The 19,871-nt window shown below is 41.8% G+C and overlaps 3 protein-coding genes and 1 non-coding gene across 7 annotated transcripts in view; all 4 read left to right on the top strand.

Moving 5' to 3' along the window:
* ARID4B (AT-rich interaction domain 4B) overlaps positions 1-5,226 on the top strand; it is an 86,511-nt gene extending 81,285 nt beyond the window's left edge. For all 4 annotated transcript variants that reach the window (XM_038176159.2, XM_027453752.3, XM_072035581.1 and 1 more), the window contains 2 exons: positions 2,259-2,405; positions 3,450-5,226. In XM_038176159.2, coding sequence (XP_038032087.2) covers positions 2,259-2,405; positions 3,450-3,580 — 278 coding nt within the window. In that variant the 3' untranslated portion in view covers positions 3,581-5,226. The remainder of the gene's footprint in view (positions 1-2,258; positions 2,406-3,449) is intronic.
* A 765-nt stretch (positions 5,227-5,991) lies between these two features.
* Positions 5,992-12,493, top strand: RBM34 (RNA binding motif protein 34). Its single transcript, XM_038176161.2, has 11 exons — positions 5,992-6,148; positions 6,279-6,408; positions 6,536-6,675; positions 7,741-7,945; positions 8,539-8,598; positions 9,173-9,216; positions 9,682-9,765; positions 9,952-10,015; positions 10,103-10,145; positions 11,468-11,586; positions 12,172-12,493. Exons 1-11 carry the CDS (start codon positions 6,111-6,113, stop codon positions 12,451-12,453), a joined length of 1,209 nt encoding a protein of 402 aa, XP_038032089.2. The 5' UTR covers positions 5,992-6,110; the 3' UTR covers positions 12,454-12,493.
* A 137-nt stretch (positions 12,494-12,630) lies between these two features.
* On the top strand, positions 12,631-19,871 carry TOMM20 (translocase of outer mitochondrial membrane 20). The gene is made up of 5 exons (XM_027453760.3): positions 12,631-12,862; positions 17,071-17,117; positions 17,844-17,925; positions 18,202-18,344; positions 19,452-19,871. Exons 1-5 carry the CDS (start codon positions 12,739-12,741, stop codon positions 19,494-19,496), a joined length of 441 nt encoding a protein of 146 aa, XP_027309561.1. The 5' UTR covers positions 12,631-12,738; the 3' UTR covers positions 19,497-19,871.
* LOC113843398 (small nucleolar RNA SNORA14) lies at positions 13,088-13,219 on the top strand. The gene has a single exon (XR_003496680.2). It is a non-coding gene; the product is annotated as a small nucleolar RNA SNORA14 (small nucleolar RNA).

The following is a 19,871-nucleotide window of genomic DNA, read 5'->3' as shown; positions in this document are numbered from 1 at the left end:
TTTTTGCCTTTTTTCCTGAAAATTATTCTATCCTTAGTTTGCTCAATTTTGTCACGAATCCTGATTTTATTTTTTTTTGTTTTACTTGCGATTGTACTTGCAGTTTACTTGCAATACTTGCAACCTATGCTTCTTGAATTGCACTTCTTGAAATATCCCACTTTTCCAATGCCGTTTTTAGATACGGCTTCTGCGCTGATGTACTGTTCTTGCCATCCTGTGTTGACCTCTCACTCAGGCATGAATGTTACCCACTGTATGTGCTGCTTGTGTTAATGCTTTCTTGTTCTGCTCCTCATTCTCTAGTTGTTGTTCAGGCATTTGAGTGATTGACTTGTAACTTTTTTCCTTCCCTTTTGCCCTAATGAACCAGGGCACATTTACTGTTTATAATAATAAGAACTTGCAGTGTGTACAGTCAGCTACAGGTACACATGTACGTGGTGCAGAGCACAGCATTGAAGGGATCACACATTTACCAATCTGAAAAACATTGCAGTAGCTTCAGTGCTGTTAGTGCACTGAAGCTTCTTCATTGCCAGCCTGTTTATGCTATTGCAGCACTACTTGCAATGGGACAAAAAAAGAAATCTGACAAAATACAAGATAACTAAGCCCTCTTCTTCCATATAATAATAAGCAAACAATTGAAAAAAGTATTGTATTAAAACAAAAACTTTATTTTTAGCCCTCTTTCTTAGCATCTAGGAGTTTGTCTAGTCAGCAATAAACTGTTCTCCTTACTATCAACCATGGATGGGTAGAGCATTGTGTGAGTTACTTTCTCTTTGCTTTTAAAGGTCAAATTGAAGCTGTATGACGAGTGATTTAAACGACTCCTTAAAATAATCCATAACATCTCATTCAGTATTCGCAGATGACCTTAGTATGTGTCAGGTTCCTGAAGCTCTCAGAGGATTATGCTCTGCTGTGATCAGTCGCAGGCTGCATGAAGGCTGCTGCTCCTCATGTAACGTAGGAACAGGAACGAGCTAGTACAGCACACTGTGCAGACGCTTCTTCTGAGTTTTGTTGTTGTTTTTTTTTTTTTGCTAGCAGTGTTTCTTATGTCTAGGGAACTCTCCCCTTCACCAGCTATTTCTGTGCTGAGAGAATCTGACTCTACATTTTCTTCTACTGTCTGGCAATCTATTTTACTCTTACAGTTTAATCTCTGTTACTCTTACTTTGAAAGAATGTTTCTCCTAGTTCTTCCTCACAGCCAACTTTACATTCTCCAGTTCTTCAGGACTGTGTAATGTTGTCTCTATTGTCACTTTCAGCCTGCTGAGATTCATTGGGCAGTTTTCTTGTGTAACGTACTTTAAGAGCTTTTTCTCCTTCCTGTCTACCTTTGCTACATGGCACCTGCGAACGCTGCTTGGCAGGAAACAAGTTGGATTTTGGAGTGCTATTAACGCATTTCCTGCTGCTGCAGGGCATAGGATATTTGCAGAATGTGAGCTTTCTTCATCTCCCCACAGCCTTGTACAGTTGTGGCTTTTGGTCCTTTGATGGAGGACTAATGTGGCTTCAGATGGCCCACAGTATATTGAATGATTCTTAAATGTTTTTGAATGGAGTGTGTACAGCTTGGCTTACCTGTGGCTGAAGGGGACTGGACCCAGCTGCTTCTTCCTGGCTGTGCCCCCGCAGGTGTGCGCCACACTGGAAAGAGTTCCCAGCTGGGAACAGCCCGAGGGCAGCTCCTGTGCTGCCGGTGTCCATGTCCCCCCCATGTGAGATACGGGAGAGAAGAGACCTGATCTTGTTGTACCTTATGCCCATATGCCATGGGTTTAGATTAGAACCATCCCACAGCTACTATAATTCCTGTTGTAACCTGCTTGAGCAAGGCAAGTCAGGCACAACTGACCTTCCTGGTGTATTAGACCAAGCAGAGCTCTAGCAAGGACTCAAAGCAGCAGACTCAAAGCTCGTTTTGGCCCCTGTGTTTTCATTATATGTCTCTATTTATTTGCCAGTGCATTATGGAGAGGAATGCATGCGTTTTCTCCTCCTACTCCCTTTATTAAAAAAAAAAAAAAGCGCATCTGTTGGTGGTATCACTTAAAAAAAAAAAAAAAAAAATCAAATGTTTGTGGTAATAAACAGCAGTTGCTGTTGCTATGTTTGGATTTGCTGTCTGCTGTGCCAAAGCATGTCACTAAGATTTGAGTACTTCCCACTTCACTGGCGTTCAGAACCGTTTGGAAGTGCTGCAGTACAGTAATTAACAGAGGTTGTTTCATTTGCAGCTGACTTGGAAAATCTGACTAGTGCAGAGCGCATAACTGTTCTTCAAGAAAAATTGCAGGAAATCAGGAAACATTACCTGTCCTTAAAATCTGAGGTGGCTTCCATTGACCGAAGAAGAAAGCGCTTAAAGAAAAAGGAGCGGGAAAGTAAGTGCTGGGACCTAGCCTCTTCTTTGAGAGGGCTGTCACATGTCATGTGCTTAAGGTGTAGGTAAGAATTGGATATTTTTTAGGAAGACATGTGCCTTTAGGACTCCGGGTTTGTTTGTGTTGTTTTTTCATGTAATTTTATTTAAAACACTGTATATATTATTTTAAGATCTTTAAAAGGTACAATTCAGGTATCCAGTGATATTTAACTAAACGTGGTGCGGGGGAGACATGACACATTAAAAGGCAGGCTATCTATTTCTATATTATCTGTATTATCTACATCTGCTCTTATTTAAGCAGAACTACTTTATACAGGAAAAAAAAGTTTAATAAACTTTTCTAAGCTGTGGACAAAACATGTTGAGGTTCTGAATAACATTACTTCAACTTATACTATAGCTTACTGTAATATTTCTTATGTATTTAGTTAAGGCTCTCACCTTAGCATAAGTGATATGAGCTTAAGGTAAACCATCAAATAAACTGTCTTGTTGCTCTGAAGCTGTTTCATTTCTGTAAGTGAATGTTCTAGTGAGCCTGCTTCTGTGACAGCATTAAGAAGATTTTCTCCACATCATTTTATCTGCATATTTAACTGTGCACTGATTATAAGAAGAAAGGCTGAAATGCCATGTAAAGGAAGATTTTGGGGACTGCAGCCTTTACACGGGCACTACAGTTGCTGCTTGGTTGCCAGAGCTGCCTGTTTGGGCAGGTTCAGTGCTGGGACAAGGCTCTGCCAGTGTACATTTGCAGAGAGAAGGGAGCTGTTGAGTGTGCTTGTGGGGAAAAATGACATTTGGTGTTCTTTGATCAGTGAATTGGGGCTGCAAGGGGCAATGTTGTGCTTTCTTGAACACAGCCTAACTTGCCTTTCAGAGCATTGCCCACAAAAGCTAGGAAACTGAGGTATTTTTAATCATTAGACATTGAGATGCTGGAGTCAGGATACACAAGTCCTTGTCATCAAATGGGAGAAACTTTTTACTGCTTGAAATGTAAACTTTGTAAAACCTGTGTTTTCTCATTCCCGTGCAGGTGCTGCTACTACGTCATCTTCCTCCTCATCACCTTCCTCTAGTTCCATTACGGCTGCGGTTATGTTAACGTTAGCAGAGCCATCTATGTCAAGTTCATCACAGAATGGAATGTCAGTTGAGTGCAGGTGACAGCAGGACTTGCCAAAGCACTTTGCACTTAATGGCTGCTGAGGGCCACTCTTTTTTTTTTTGATTTTTTTTATACTGCACAGTGGCACAAAATTCAGACAAGCACTATTTTGTATTTAAAGTTGTTTCTTGACAAGCTAACTTTGCACTTAAGTGCACTTTTATGAAGAAAAAGTACAACAAACTGCTTTTCCTCAAGCAATAATTGTTTCCAACTTGTCTGGGAATTGTAAGTCCAGTGACTCGAAGGCCTTCCACTGTGGCAAATGGAGGCTGTTCACTGCCTGTAGAGACAGTACAATAAGCATATAGTTGTTGGGTTGATCTAAATAAATGTGGTAAGGCTTACTGTACATGTATTCCCTGGTATTTTGTTAAAGCTGGAACATTTGATATTTTTCCATTTATTTATGACAAATATTGAACCTATTTTCATTTGTACAAGCTAATTGTTTTTTAACTGCTAAGTCACCTTATAGTGGCTTAATTGTATACGTCAAGCACATGTATTCAATTCAAAACCTGCAGTTAGGATGTTTGACATCAGTCCTGATAACCAAATACAAGGATTCCTTTAAAAACAAACAAACAAAACTGACTAATGTTTACAGGTTTGAATTAGGCTTAAATAGGTTACTCTGGGTTTTAACGGCCCATTAATTGGAATGAAACTACTGTACTTTGCCATTTTTCTATAAAACAGTATTTTTTTTTAATTTTGATAAAATACATTATGAAAAAGGAAGAAAATGGCTAACAAACTGTATTAAATCTTAATGTATAAAGATTGTATTTAGCCAGTTTAAAGTGTATATTTATTCATAATGGATTATAACAGTTATATTTTTGTGTTTTCTTGTAAATGTTTCTTTTCCCTTAAAGCAACAAATATTTCATTTGTAATGCTTATTTTATTACGAGCTTCAAGGAGAGGACTTCAAGACCGAGTAAGGTGTGAGGTTATAATTTGTGGTTGCTGATATGAACACTGCCACGAAAGGGTAGTTGTTTTTAAAATAAATAGCTAGCTGAGTGGTAGACATTTAATTTTTTAAATGCCTTGTACAAATTCCAAAACCAACTTCAAACTGTTTTCACTTGTATTGATTTTATGTTGTATGAATCCCAAGCTCTCTCCTGTTAATTATATACCTTTGTAAGACATTTGTATATTGCGGAAGTGTTCATTCAAGCTATTTAATACCTGGCACTGTTAATACACAGTACTTTATTGTACAGATTGTTTTACTGTTTTAATTGTAGTTCTGTGTACTTCTTTTGGCTGGGGAAATAGGGGCTGGCATGTTTTTCTTTGTTTTCTGGCAATACAACATGTAAGAATTCAAAGCATTTTGTTTGTAGATGCTAGAGTGTCAGAATCCTTTACATTTGACTTTTCTAAGAAAAGCATTTTCAGTCTTCGTAGTGTGTGCTTAAGGTTAACTGATTTTATTGAAAATGGTTTCAAAGTATTCAGAATTGTACAGGACTGTAAAAATTTGTTGACAAACATTGAAGGAAAAGCTTATAGAAAAAAGCTATAAAATATATATTAGGTTCTGCAGAAAATGGAGAATTATGTAATATATTGTACAAATGTAAGCAAAGGCCTCTGAAATAAAATGCCATAGTTTGTGAATCCCTGATTTTGTTTCTAACAGTTTAATTAAGTAACCGTAATGTGTTCATTTAAGTGACACCAAGCTCCAGAATCAGTTTACATCACATTAAATACCATTTGCTAATAAACATATGAAAATGAGTTAGACCAGGTACACATTGGCCCCCTTTTCCTCTTAGCAGTCGGCTCAAATTAATCTTTTTTCAGCAGAACAGGAGAGCTTCGCCTGTTGACATCGTTAAAGCGGAACCAGTTGAAATAAAGATGAGCTTTGGTTTGTGTCAATTCAGGTAGTTTGTCAATGAATACGAGAGCTCCTGGAGAAATGTGCTGACTTTTAATAACTACTGGCTAAGTTCTGATATGGTAGAAGTGAAATGTGAACAAAGTCTTTGATTATATCTATTGACACCATGTGTAGCCTTCACTCAGCTGGCCAAAATACTGTTGCACCTGCACAATGATGGACTACTCATGAGGATGAGACATGACTGATGAGCTTTGGATGCTTTTTTCATAATTAGCAGTGATCTGAGACTGCTGGGGATAACTTCAGTAATCATCACTTTTAATAATTCGGTTCTGCCTTCGATCTCAGCTGGGTGCTCTCAGCCTCCCTCACGACAGGCTGTGGGGTCAGCCTGCCCGTGCCAGCACTCCCCCGTTGCCAGACAGTCGCTGGCTGCTTTAACGTGGGGTAACGGAGAGGTTCCTCGTTAGCCACCTCCCCGGGCTTCCCCATGTTCCATTAAGCTGAAACTGCACAAATCGGGATTTCCGCAGCGGGCTGTGGGCTGCCGGCCGTGCCGCTGCCCGCCCTTCTTTCCAGCTCCCCTCAGCCGCCTCAGCCTTCTTCCCGCCCCTCCCGCCGGAAGTGACGCAGCCGCCGCCTTGCACTGAGCCGCAGCCATGGCGGCGTCCCGGCGAGCCGCGGAGCCGTTGCCCGGGTGCGTCAGCACGCGCATTACCCCCCCCCCTCCCACCCCATCCCCTCAGCCGCTCGCGCGGCGGCCGTTGGCCGTTACCGTTAGCCGTTACCGTTGGCCGTTAACGCCGCTCCCCTCCCCTCCCTCACAGGGCCGGCGCCGACTACGTGGTGGGGCAGGTGCTCGGCAGCCTCTGTCCCGGCGCAGGGCCGGCGGCGCGGCCCCTGGACGGCCTCTTCCGCGCCGCCGCCCCGCCGCCCGTGCTGGTGGCCGTGCCCAGGGTGAGTCCGCTCTGCCGGGGGGGCGGGCACGTGGTGGCGCGCTAAATAAATCATAACTCAAAGCAATCACAAGGTGTTTCTGGAGTTTTGTTGTTCAAGTTAGTTTCTCGTAACTTTTTTTTTCAAGGAAAGTAAGAAGAGAAAGCATGCGGAAGTGGAGAAAGCGTCAGAAGATCAGAGCTCGTCTAACAAGCAAGAACCTCCTGTAAAAGTGAAGAAAACGGGAAAAAAGGAACTTTCGAAAGCAGGGAAAAAGTTGGCAAACAGGTAAGTAGGTGATACCTTCTTAAAGTAGGACTAAAGAAAAAAATCCATCTAGATCAATCCTAACATTAGGAGTCTAGTGAAATAACAAAGCGTTAGTCTGCTATTAATCTCAACCTGGAGTTTAAGAAGGTGGTTTTGAAGAAGCTTGTGGCAGCGTCCCATAGTTTGCACCAGAAGGCAATAAAATACTTCTGCTTCTTGTCCAAGGTAGGTCCTTGTTCTGTGGAATGCAGAACTGCTGTTAGAGAGCCAGCAGGGCTGGAGGTTGGACATGCAGATGCTGCTCTCCTCTCCGGTACAAGGTGATGCTTCGAGCTGTAGTTGCCTTTATCCAGCAGTCCTGCAGTCAAAGGAGCAGAGGCGTTTTCAGTAGAAGCAAGGCACAGCCAGAGCTAGTTGTCCTTAGTGCACTGGCTACTGCTGCGATGCAGACCTGCTCTGTTAGTAGCTGTCAGCTCCCTTAAACATGCAGGGCAACTGAGGTGCAGTCAGCTCAAGCAGGAAGCTAGTCTCTGTTCAGTTCCTGAATATCGACATTTGTTTGGTTGTAGCTCCTGAGGCTAATACCACGTCTCTGATAGTGTTGCATTTTTCATGCCCAAGAAACAAAATAATTTGGTGTTTTGGTATCAGCAGCCTTCTTGCTTATTGTTCATGCTGTTATGGCAAGTTTGTGTAGAAATCTACACGAAAAGTGATGGATCCCAAAAGGTGGTTTGTTTGAGTGCTGTGGATGCCAGGAATAAAATCTTTTCTTATTTCTGCTGTACAAAGATGATTTGTCTCCCTTCGTTTTTAGACAAAACAATGTACTTCTGAATTCTTGCTTAATTATACATAACGGTGAGTTCCATGGTCTGGGGCAGCAGATACCTGACCATTCCATAATATAGAAAACTTTGTATATGTAATGCATAACAGGCAAAAATGTTTGAAAATTTACATTGAAGGTAATCATTTAAAATTGTAAGTTAAAATTCCTGTCTTGGAGGGTTCAGTTCTTTTACCTCAAATGTCCTGTTTTTTTCCCCATCAATTATAATTTGCTTGTCTTTTTCTGAAAAGGGAGAGTGCTTTACAACAGGCAGATGAAGAAGAGGAGCAAAAACTATTTCAAAGCAAAGCGAAACGGACTTCACGTGCCATTGCGAAAAGTGGTGTTAATTCAGAAACTCTAAAACAACAAAAGAAAAAAAATGAGGCGGAAGAAATGATAAAAAACAAAAGAACGGTGTTTGTTGGAAACCTACCTGTCAACTCCACTGCTCAGGTACATGAGTGGATTCTGGCAGCTGAAAGAATGAAAAGGCTGATGAAAGTTACCTTGGTTTAAGGGAATGTTTCCTCATGAGAACTTGTATGTGCTTGTGACTAAAATTGCTTTTTGTGAAAGTAGGAAATAACGCTTAGCAGTAACCATTAGAGGCAGCCTCTTCTGGCTTAGTGGGGTTGAGCTTTTTACAGCAGTGGCTGCAGTTGCTCTTTCTTTGGTAGAAGATTCCTTTTGGTTGATTTCTTTTTCAGTTTAATAATGCTCAATAAATGACAACTGCAAGTACAAAGCTTAAATCTGCTCCTGATTTTGAACATAAATAATATTTCAGATGGTTGCCTAAAATATTTTAAATTTATACCTTCCTCTATACTTAGGGGTGTGAATTCAGTTTTGGCAGTCTCTAACATAAGCTGCTGCTACAGGAAATACAGAAGTAGTTACAAGTTGCTTATTTTTAGTAGTCCGTAAACATACCTTGTATGAGTGAAATGAAAATAGTGTAAAAATCTTACTAGTAATTAAGTGTTCACAATAATTGTTGTCAGGACGCAAAAATACATTGAATATCTGTAATGTTTTCTGTTCAGATGCTGAAATCCCTTTTTAAAGAATATGGACAAATAGAATCCATTCGATTCCGTTCTGTGGTACGTTATTTCTTCCGCGGTTACATGGCTTTTACTTTTGTGACCTTACAGGATAGTGTTTATAAGGGTTGTACGTTCATTAAATCAGAAGCGGGTGTGGGTGGGTACATTTTACTATTAGAAGAAGCCCTGGAGATTTTACCAGAGAGACACCACAGGTGCATCTTTCCTTTCATCACATTTGACGCTTTCTGTAACAGCAGTTTGTACAGTTGGAGCTGTGTTTTCTGTCCCAGAAGGAAGCCTGTATTATTGGGGGTTTAACTAAGGTATTGTTTAGCTGTTCTTAAATTACAGGAGCTAAGGAATATTGATTGTGAATCACTGTACTGGGTACAACAGTTGAAGATAATTGTCTTGGAACTCAAGAAACATAACAGATCAGGTTAAAGCCAGCTGTGTAATTTTAAGCTACTTCTAGATCATCTCTGAGAATATCCATTTACATCATCTGCTCTGTGTACTGGCTACATTACTCTGGGTGGGAGTGGAACCCGTTTGACTTCTTTGTCTTTGAGAGCAAGCATTTGAGATAAATTGACACTAGTTAACATAAGCTCTTTTTATTTTAAAGGTTCCAGCAGAAGACACTTTATCCAAAAAGTTAGCAGCAATAAAGTAGGTTCTGCTTGTGAGTTTCATGCTTTATTTTTTAAGGCAAAAATGATCTTTAAATGTTCTTACATATTTAGCTATATTCATTCTTTCTTTTGTTTCTTTGACTTCTGAAATTACCTTTGTGTGTATGCACGTTTTTTGAGAAGTAAAAAGGTATTATGTGCCCAGTTTAGCAGTAAGGAATTAATTCTGTTAGGTTGTCTACCTCCTTGGTGAAATACAAGTGCAGTAATTGTCTTTAATTCCTTTGGGTGTATTTCTGCACTGAGGATGCTCAATCTGGGTGCAAATAGAAGCTAAGATGTACAGTGGGACTTCCTTGGACATAAGGAGCTTCTCAGCCTTTAAGAGAATTGAATTTGCTCCTGTGTGCAAAACAGAGGAGATATAAACATGTTTAACAAGTGTATCTGCACTGCACAGTATCTCAGATTTATTTAAATGCATGTCTTTTTCCTGTTCCAGGCGTAAGATTCACCCTAACGTGAAGTACATTAATGCCTACATTGTATTTAAGGAAGAATGTGACGCCATTAAGGCTCTAAAAAAGTAAGTCTTGGTTTTGCTCCTCATGTTGAAAGCGCAGAGTGCGAAGGGACAAATTTAAACTGCCACCTGTCTTTTGCTTGAATTAAAATACTTTTTTTCAAACTTAAAAAGTAAATTTGCTTTTGGAAGAGTACTATGCAGGGACACTGTAAATTAAATATTACCTTTTTCTTTTGACTCCAAAAGAAACGGAACAGAAATTGCTAGTGGATTTCACATCAGAGTTGACATTGCATCAAAAAACAGTTTGGTGAGTAATGTTTGTGACTCAAAGTAATTTTCTGTTTTTTCTTATAACAAGTAACATAGTGTCTTACCTCTTCCTTGTTTTCTTTAGCATGACAATAAACGTTCTGTATTCTTGGGAAATCTCTCATATGGTAAGTAAAATGGATTTTCATACCTCATTATTTAACACTTTTTGGAATATGTTGACATTAGGATTTTCTTTATTTATTGTTATTTCAGGGTATCTTGTTTAGGTAGCTAAATATCACTTACTGGAATTGTTAAAATAGTAGTTTTATATTTTGACTGAAACACCTAATGGGGTAAGTTTCCAGCAAGTGCTGCAGATCAATTTTCTTCTGTTACATTTCAATAACTACAAGCACTTTTTATTTCTTGTTGTTACTTGATGTTTCTTAAATACGACCAAACTGCATAGAGCCATAGCGTAATAAACTATCAGACACATGCTGGAACTTGTTTGTGAACCACTTCCAAATGACACACAGTTAGGGCTGTTTTTGATGCTGTCTGTGAGCCACGGGCTGAGTGGCTCTGTCCAGGCAGCTGCTGGCAATGGGTTGTTGCGGAGGTGCTTGCTGTGCAGTTTGGGTGAGTGCCTACTGAGTATTCAGCTGCTTCTGAGTAGATGAAAGGATCACTGCCAGGTGTGGTCCACATGAGGATATTGATGGAGTCAGGATGCTTGGGATGAGCAAGAAAAGAACAGTTTGGGCATTTGCAGTGCTCTGGAAATGACTTCAGCACCTTGAACTGCACACAGAGGTCCCATCGTTGCAATTAAACCTGTACCATTAAATTCAGACCCTCCTGTAGCACAGATGCAATTTTGGCTGTGTAAAGGGACTTACCACAGGCTGAAGTGTAGCTGTACAGAAAGGAGAGTAACCTATGTTTTAGTAGTGCTGCATCACACCTGTCTTTCCAGTTGGATAAGTATGAGACCGAGAATGCTGGTAATGGCCACATGTGAGGCTCAGTAATATTAATCCCATCTCCCCCATCCAGGTCAGTGAGCATTACGCTTCAAGAACTGCCAGCTCAAGCTTGGTGTCATCAGTTAGTAATTCTTAGAAACAGATTCCGGCATAAGAAGGAGCTACAAGAATCTTAATGAATCTTCATTTTCAGTATTTTCAAATCATAAATTAAATTATTTTTTAAAAATCTTTTGATCTTTGCCTTCATTCTCCTTTGTGATTTGTATTGTACTCTTCAAAGCTAGCAAATCGGTGAGTGTCAAAGTAAACAGCCCTTTATAAAGTCTGCATTGTCAACCAGCTGGTATTTTTCTGAACCACCAATACTTATGCACTGATACAAAAAAAAATTCTATCTAAATACATATATTGTGTACCTAAGGTGGTAAAATATAAAATATGTGGATTTGGGGTAGGCTTTTAAAGTGGTCTCTCTGACTGAGGAGACGTCTGTTTTACTGTGCTTCCTGCAGACATCAGCGATGATGCCGTGAGAGAACACTTTGCTGACTGCGGAGATGTGGTAGCAGTGCGAATTGTGCGAGACAGGCAGACCGGCATGGGGAAGGGCTTTGGCTACATTCTCTTTGAGGTACGTATGTGTGGCACGCTCAGGACACTGGGAATTCTTCAAAATCTGAGCTGGGATTTGCTTTTACAGCTTTTTCTGACCTTTTGCTATTTTGGATATGTATGTGGTACGTGGTAGCATTGTTTTGTACCTTAAAAGTAGCTTGGAAGACCGGTCCTGTGGAAGCTCATGAAAGCAAACTATTTTAGGTAAAGTACAAAGAAAAGCTGCAAAACATTGGGGTTAAAGAAATGACCTTTAAGGAAAAGATTTATAGGAGGAAAAGATGAGCTTGCTTGGTGTAACTGCAACATTCTCCCATTTCTTGTTTCAAAATATAAGCGGAATTCTTTTCTCCTGCCAGTTCTGCGGCTAGTTCTGCCCATTTAGGCTTTGTATGACTTGCTTCTCGTATTTTTCTCCCAGCCTCACCTTCCTTAGTTTACCTCCTGCAGCCCAAGACCTTTTTTACCAGTTTCTGCCTGTGTCTCTCACGCCTCGTGTAAGCTGTTTGCGAGCTCATTTTCAAGAGCATGTGGCAGCCGCGTGTCGGGAAGTCACCAGCCGGGAGCACGCTGAGGCTAAGGCGTGTGCCTGTTCCCACAGAACACGGACGCCGTGCACCTGGCTCTGAAGCTCAACGACTCGGCGCTGCAGGGGCGGAAGGTGCGTGTGAAGCGCTGCGTGGAGAAGGGCAGCGCGGCGCGGCGAGCGGCCGGCCAGCCCCGCGGCGCCAAGGGCAGGGCTCGCAGCGCGGCACCCACCCGCAGCGGCAGCGTGCACAGCGCCTCCTTCGTGGGAGAGAAGGCAGCGCCCTGCGCACGGGGCGCCAGGACCAAGAGACTGAGAAAAGGCGCTGCCAAGAGGAGACCCGGGAAGAAGAAATAGCCCCGGACGCGGCGCTGTGTTAATAAAGCCTCGGTGCGGAGCTGCTGGGCTGTTGGGTGCTCTGCCTGCTGCCTCCCTCCCTGCCCGCACCCGGAGCCCGCCGGCCGCGCATGCGCCGTGGGGCGGGGCGGGAGCGCGGCGGCGGCGGCCGATGACGCGAGGTGGGAGGGAGCGGGTGGGGGCGCGTCGGAAGCGCGTCGCGGCGTCGCCTTCCGCTGCCCGCCCGGCCCAAGGTGCCTGCGGAGCTCGGCGGCGCCGCGGGGCCGTCGGTGGGCGCCGCGCGCCATGATGGTGGGCAGGACCAGCGCCATCGCCGCGGGGCTATGCGGGGCGCTCTTCATCGGGTACTGCATCTACTTCGACCGCAAGCGGCGCAGCGACCCCAACTTCAAGAGCCGCCTGCGGGAGCGTGAGTGTCCGCGCCGCGCAACCGGCACCAGCGGGACCCAACGGCTCCCCCCGCGCCGTTGCATTTCTGTTGCAGCCGTTACGGCCGTGGCGCCCCTTCCCGCCCGGGCCCGGCACGTGGCGGCCGCGCGGCGCCCTCCCGCCGGCGGGAAACAGCGGAGGGGGGAGGGGGCGTCCTGAGGCGGGGGTGGGTGAAGGGGATTTATGGGGCTGCATCTCGCCCCCGCCGCATTCTGAAACCCTCCTGGCGGCCTCGGCCCTGGCCGCCAGGATAAGAATGAATGCCAGAGGAAAAGGGCGATCATCCAAAACGTGGAGCTCCGCCCGTGGCTCGCCGTTATTTCACGTCCTCGACACTGGCTCCGTGTCACGGCCACATCGGGGTGGGCGCCCCGAGCAGCCCAAACGGGCCCCTCCTGCCGTGGGGAGAGGGGCAGGCACCCTGCAGTAACCGAGCAGATCAGAAAGCACTCAAATTCCCAGAAATCACTCAAATTCCCAGAAATGCCCCTCAGGGTAGGCTTCCCCAGCAAGCGCACCCAGCCTGGCGGCCGTGCTCACGTGGGGAGCACCGCAGCAGCACGGTGTGGTGGTGGCCTGGCCTCCAGGCACTTCTCACCCCACGCTGCAAGGCATCGACGATTTTCAGTACAGTGAGCTGGAGTTCATTTGTCTCGCAGCAGAAACCTAGGTTTCAGCGGTGTAATTGGCTGTGTAGGAGAGAGGGTACTGGATTACATAAGATTTTTTACAGAACCATCCAAAGTGATCTTTGCATCCTGTTGTTTTCGTTAGGTGGGCTTCTGCCAGGTATAATGTTCTGAACAAACCTTAGGCTGGCTCTAAAAATTATGCTGAGGGACTTGCTGGGATTAAGAACTGACTTTTTCTTTAAAAATGGAAAAAATCTGCTGTGTTTTGGTAAGAAGTAGCTGTTCTTTGGAGAACTCAACTGAAAGACCTCAGATCCTTCTGCGCGATACGCTGCTTCTAGATGGGAGGCTTTAGGTAATATTCAGGACGCAATGCTGTAACTTTGCAGCTTGGAGGCTTCTGTGGTGTTATCAGTGACCAGATCGTTACAGAATTTTTGCCGTTGGATGGTGAAGCTCACTCTGAAATACTGGGCAAAAGCAAGGCCCAGTGCAGCAGCCCTTCCTTGGGTGAAGATGTGCTGCTTCTTGGGCAACAGCAGGAGCGTTGTATTAAAAAACTGTGGAAACCATCTTTAGAATGGGTAAACATTCTTAGGATAAGATTATTTTTCAGCCTCTGTAGTGCAGTGTCACCAGACTTTAGGAGGGACAGGGGCTCCCAGGTGTCAGCAGATTTCCAGTTGTATTTGCTCAAACACTGGCAAACAAATGAAGATCTGATACTATTTTGCCATCCCAGTTACATTTTATATCCTTTTGTTTGGGATGTGCTGGGGCTAAATATTGCATTGGGAAATCCCATAATAAAAATGAAGTGCCTGGATTCAGGTTTCAGGAAAAAAATGGAAGTCTCCAAGGATGCAGGGACTTTGGTTTTCCAGATGTCTTAATCTTGCTTAATTAGTGGGTATGGTGTTCTTACTTCAGTTTTTGTGTTCCTAGTTCTGGTCCTTAATTGTATTTAATCTTGGGACCAGAAGATTGGAACGCTGTAAACATCTGGAGCTGGCTAGTTTCTGCAGCTTTAGTTTAAGATGATTTTACATGAGTTTGCTGTTCTCCTTGAATACACAAGGCGCAACTGCTTTGTGTGCAAGTAGAGACAATGGTCTTGCTCACCTGAGAGAGAGGAACATAGGAGGCGGGCACCACAGCTGGGAGATGGAGAGGCAAAGGGTTTTGGGTCGGTGTTGTGGGACTGGTCATGAAGGTGCTGGTGCAGCTCAGGACTTTTGCAAATCATGCCCGAATGTCAGGTTGCTGCTTTGCATTTGAAACATTTTTTCCCATACTCAAGAGCTGTGCCTGAAAAACCTGCAAGTCCCGTGCTGTTCGAGAGCTGGTTTTATATGGGTGCTCGTGGGTCTCCATTGTGCCTAAATTCCTTCTATGAAAGATGGCTAAGGCTTTGTCTTTCCCCTTTTTAGATTGCAGTGATGTCTTTAGAACAGAGGGAGGTTTTTCCTTTTATTGTAGATCCTTGAGATAAAACAAAAAATTGGTCTTCCTCCTCTCTCATTACCTGAGGCACTGCTTTTTTTTGGTGTATTTTAAATGCAACTTTTGGCTGTTGTTCGAAAGATGTTTTAAATTTAGTTTTAGACACTAGTAAGAGAGGAATTCCTGCATATACTTCAGAGCTTTTTTTTTTTTTTTTGTAATTCTTTTAGTTAGTGAACTTATAAAGAATCCTGTAAAATGCATAAAAGAAAAGAAAAATTGCACAGTAGTCAGACCTCAAAGATTCTGTAGGTCAATGTTAAATCTTAGAATCTCAGTGATTCTTAACGGTCCTTCTTTAGTCTCTGGTTGAAGTGTATGGTTTTATACATTAGTGATCAGTAGTCAAAAGCCTTTATTAAAAATTTATAGTTGCCAGTATATGTCATTATTTCTTTATCTCTGAATGCTTACCCTAGTGACTGATAGTCGATGTAATTTTTAGAAATTGTCAAGAAAGCACAATTTCCTTGTGCGTGTTCAATGATTTTTTTTTTCTGAAAGCACTACAGCTGCAATGTGGCTTATTTTTATAGTGAAACATTCCACTTGTATTTCTTATCTTCATTTTGATTTCATCTTTGAGATTTAATGTATTAGGAAAACTGGCATGCCAGTTAGTGTAGTGCAGTTTCAAGTTTTTTCTAAAGCATTAAGTTACACAAACTCGAAGTGGGCTAACTGAAGGCACTTTCAAAGGATAAATTTTTCTTTAATATTGCGAACAACTATAATCATGTAATTGTACTGAGCTAGGATTCTGTGTGACACAAAGTATTGCTGTGTATGATGTTGCAGAATACTATCCACTGGTCAATATGTTGTAGAAAGTGAAGTACAGAGGGTTATTAAGGTGTCACAGAAAAAAAAAAAGGGTGATCCACGTAGTTAGAAATTCCCTTTATAAAAAGCATGCTTGACCTTGTCCATAAGTTTCACACATCACCTTGTCACTGCTAGGGAATGGTTTCCTGAATGTGTCCTTCATGTGGATAATCTCAAATTCTTAACTCGTGGCCATTAAAACTTGCAGTCACGTTATTTGGAAGTGTTTCCAGCATGTAAAGCTGTCTCAGAGACAAATCAGGGGTGTGACAGCTCTTCTTCATCAGTGTAGGTGTTCAGAGGGCAGACGGTGATGACACCTAGTGAGAGTACGGTTATTTAACCACGGGCTGTATGTAAAAATTATGTTGGTGTAATTACTTCAGTTGATGAACCAAATGACAAAAAATATTCTAAGAAAATCCCTAGAATTGCGGTAATTATATTGGGATAATTATTCTTTTTGGCATGAATAGCTGCTGCCATAAAGTATCGTTATACCTGCCTAATTGCATTAAAAGCAAGCGATATATCATTTTAATTACACTGGTTGTGCTAGAGTGCTACAGTTTTCTTTTGCAGATCAACTTTATGCCTTCAGGTTGGGTGATTAAGTCTGTAAACGTTTATTCCATCTGTAAACATTTGCTCTCCTTGGGTATTTAATTTCACGAACGTGTGTGTTCGTATGGCTTTTACAGCAGGATGGGGAGATGCTGCCACCTCTTTGACTAGTTCCCAAGCCCGTGCCATTGCAAAACAGCTGGGAAAGAACACGGATGTGCTGCCACCTGCTACAGCTTCTCTTGGTGGTGCATCGTGTATTTTCAAGTGAAAGTGGCTCAAGGTTAGATAGCAGCTCTTCTGTGTCTAATGGTTGCTAGAAAGTCATGCAGAGAAATCTTGTATTAGCCTAATTCTCTTCTCAGTGCTTGTGTAGTGCACGAGGTACGCCCTCCGACAGGCCCTGTGGGGTTGGTGTTTACCAAAGCCAGGAGAAGGATTGTCATTTTGAGTCAGTGTGTCACCGCCAGCCCTCCTTCTTAGGCCTCTAAATGATATTCTGGTGCAGAGCGTGGGTTGCAGTCTTGTGTTCAGCCTTCAGTGCTTGGAATATATTCCCAGTTTCTTATTTCGAAAATAACTTTGACTTGTTCACTGTTTAGGACTATAATCTGAAGACTTTCTAATTTCAAATTAAAAACACATGATATTTTTATTCTTACAGGAAGGAAGAAACAGAAGCTTGCCAAAGAGAGAGCAGGGCTTTCCAAGGTAATACTGTGCTCAATAACGCAGTGCGATTTTTGAAAGATGTTTCATTTATACCAGGTTTAGTTGTGAAGTATGTTTAAAGGCCAATTTGTCTATTTCGGTTCTGGCATTACAAACACTTCCAGCAAATATCCAGTCTTCAGATATTTTAACAATTTCACAAATAACCATATGAAATGATTGTTGACTTTTCAAGTCAAATAGAGGCCTTGTACTAGAAAGTATAACATTTCCTGTGTGCCTTGAGGGTGTTTTCCTCTTTGTAGTATGTCCATAAGTACTTCTCAGATTTAAAAGCCATTGATGAGATACAGCTACAGCTGAACTTGGCAGTTTTTTGCTGTAGGAATTTGATTTGCTTCTCTCTTTCCTTATTGCCAATGGATCTTTTACGAAGAGTTAAATATATCTTAACTGATTTTAATAGTTGCAATGAACATTACTTAGAATTTTTATTTGCTATGAAACAGTGTACATAATAAACTGAGTAGAGGTATTTCGGACTCTGGCCCTCTATGAACGTGTGATGCAATAGTTTGAGACTTGAATCTGATTTTCAAAAACATTCTGCATTAAGTTTAACTCGATGGTGATACTTTTAATTTCCTTTGTCAGTTTCTGTGTAAAAGTGTGGCTGTTCATGTTTGGTTTTAGTTGAGAATTATCTCTGCTGAATTATTAACTAATGTTTAAGAGCCAGCTTCAGTTTTACTATGTGTGTTACAGTTGCCTGATCTGAAAGATGCTGAAGCAGTTCAGAAGTTTTTCCTTGAGGAGATCCAGCTTGGCGAGGAACTACTAGCTCAAGGTAATAGCATAAATTTTTTTGAAGGGTAAGTTGTAAAAATAATTTTTCTTTTTCTAGAAAATGATTTCTGTACACTAAGATCTTCTGGGAGTCAGATTTACCTAAGTAAATCTGGTTGCTCATTTCGAACCTTCTGTGTTGAGAAGCTTCAACGAGGTAGAAGAAAAGAATTGTGTGGATTGATTCTAAGTAATTTAATGAATTGTCGGTGAATGCTGTATGTAAATACTTCATCCTTTGGAAGAAGTTTGATTTCAAACATGATTTGTCATGCAGGTGAATATGAGAAAGGTGTTGATCACTTGACCAATGCCATTGCTGTGTGTGGACAGCCGCAGCAGCTACTACAAGTTTTACAGCAGACTCTTCCACCACCAGTGTTTCAAATGCTTCTAACTAAGCTCCCTACAATAAGCCAGGTATGTGAAACATTCCCTGTTAATGAGGTTGAAAACTAATTAAACTACTTCTGTCATCAACTACATCAGCCTTGAGTATTGTTTTTGGTAACATGGTTTTTGTATAGGTTCAGTTAGATTAAAAGGAGGTCTTTAACCTAGAACATTAACAAATATTTATGAAAATATCATGCAGCATTGATAGCAAGCAGGGCAAAACAGAAGCAGAAAACTTTTCTTATGCATAGGGTATGCTAAGCTCTTCCAAAGCAGAGACATCTACAGGCATCTTAGTGTATAAGCAGATCCACTGTTTTCCAGATGGAAGTTGGATGTCAGAAAAGGGAGACCTTTCTTGCACTGGGTCTTGATTTTATTTGTTTATTTTTCTAATTACATATAAGTACCTGTAAGTGCTATAAAAATCTATCAGAATGAATCTGTTTCTGCTAGACTATTGCTTCCAGGCCGGCTATCAACACTAACTAGCACCAGAGCACGTGACAGTTTTGGAAGCTGAGTGGTATTCCTGATGACAAAAGTGCTGGTAGCTAGGTGTATAAAATGCCCTCTCTTTTTCAACTGTGGTACTGTGCATGTAATGTTGATAATATGCTAGCAAGCGAGTCTGTTCTAAAATAAATAATAGAAATCTTACCTTCTGGAAGTCCAAGGGAGCTCCCTTGTGATGTTACCTCACATAAGGCAGAGACTTGGTGCTGTTTATCAGTCATCTTCATTACAGCTCAGGCCTGGTAACATTGCAGGTTAAGGCCCGTATCGTTAACACTGAAAAGCACTGAAAACACAAGATGTAAAGGTCTGGGGAAGCAATGGAGCAAAAAAGTTTCATAAGAGAACAGTGCTAAAAACCACACAGAGGTCATCACTTGAGGCTGACAGGATATTATTTATCTGGCTTCAGCTTTGGTAGGTATTGCCCAGTGTAAAATTTCTACAAAACTGGCTTCAAAACCTTTTGTCAAATGGATTATGATTTTTAACAGATGAATCAGCTTGCTCAGTAGTTACACTGCTTAATTTTCAGTGTAAAACTAAGTTGCTTGATAATCAGTTGCCTAATGTCAATTTTATGTAATTGTGAATGAGTTTTTCTCCTTCTTACAGAGAATTGTAAGTGCACAGTGCTTGGCTGAAGATGATGTTGAATGAGGTCTCACCACAACAGGGGAAAAAAGTGTTTTCTTACCCCAGAAGATGAGCATCAGTAGGGGGATAAAGGGGCAAACATAGTAGTTAATGGACTGTGTACCACATCGGGTTCTACCAGAGTTAAAAATAACTTTGTGTAGGTGGGTTTCGCAGGATTTTATTTATTACCCCAGTGAAAAGTGTATTTTGATAAGAATTCATTTTATAAATACACTGTGTTGAGTTATCAAAGTATCACTAACTTCGTTATTAAATATGCAGTTGTAATGTTGTACATATAAAGACATAAAACTACAACCTATTGAAAACCCAATGCTCATTTTTGAAAAAACAAACAAACAAACAAAAAGTTATGGCAATAAAGATTTATCTGCA

This window comes from Anas platyrhynchos, chromosome 3 (assembly GCF_047663525.1).
Source record: "Anas platyrhynchos isolate ZD024472 breed Pekin duck chromosome 3, IASCAAS_PekinDuck_T2T, whole genome shotgun sequence".
Lineage (NCBI taxonomy): Eukaryota > Metazoa > Chordata > Aves > Anseriformes > Anatidae > Anas > Anas platyrhynchos.
The sequence above is the reverse complement of the archived record's forward strand: the minus strand, read 5'-3'. Positions and strand labels throughout refer to the sequence as shown.

What these genes read in the sequence shown, in the direction of transcription:
- RBM34 (XM_038176161.2), top strand. Translation starts at nt 6,111, where the DNA reads ATGGCGGCGTCCCGGCGAGCCGCGGAGCCGTTGCCCGG. An exon ending in TGCTGGTGGCCGTGCCCAGG is followed by an intron (nt 6,409 to 6,535) that starts GTGAGTCCGCTC and finishes TTTTTTTTCAAG; the next exon opens with GAAAGTAAGAAGAGAAAGCA. An exon ending in CTGTCAACTCCACTGCTCAG is followed by an intron (nt 7,946 to 8,538) that starts GTACATGAGTGG and finishes TTTTCTGTTCAG; the next exon opens with ATGCTGAAATCCCTTTTTAA.
- TOMM20 (XM_027453760.3), top strand. Translation starts at nt 12,739, where the DNA reads ATGATGGTGGGCAGGACCAGCGCCATCGCCGCGGGGCTATGCGGGGCG. An exon ending in AGAGAGCAGGGCTTTCCAAG is followed by an intron (nt 17,118 to 17,843) that starts GTAATACTGTGC and finishes TGTGTGTTACAG; the next exon opens with TTGCCTGATCTGAAAGATGC. An exon ending in CGAGGAACTACTAGCTCAAG is followed by an intron (nt 17,926 to 18,201) that starts GTAATAGCATAA and finishes TTTGTCATGCAG; the next exon opens with GTGAATATGAGAAAGGTGTT.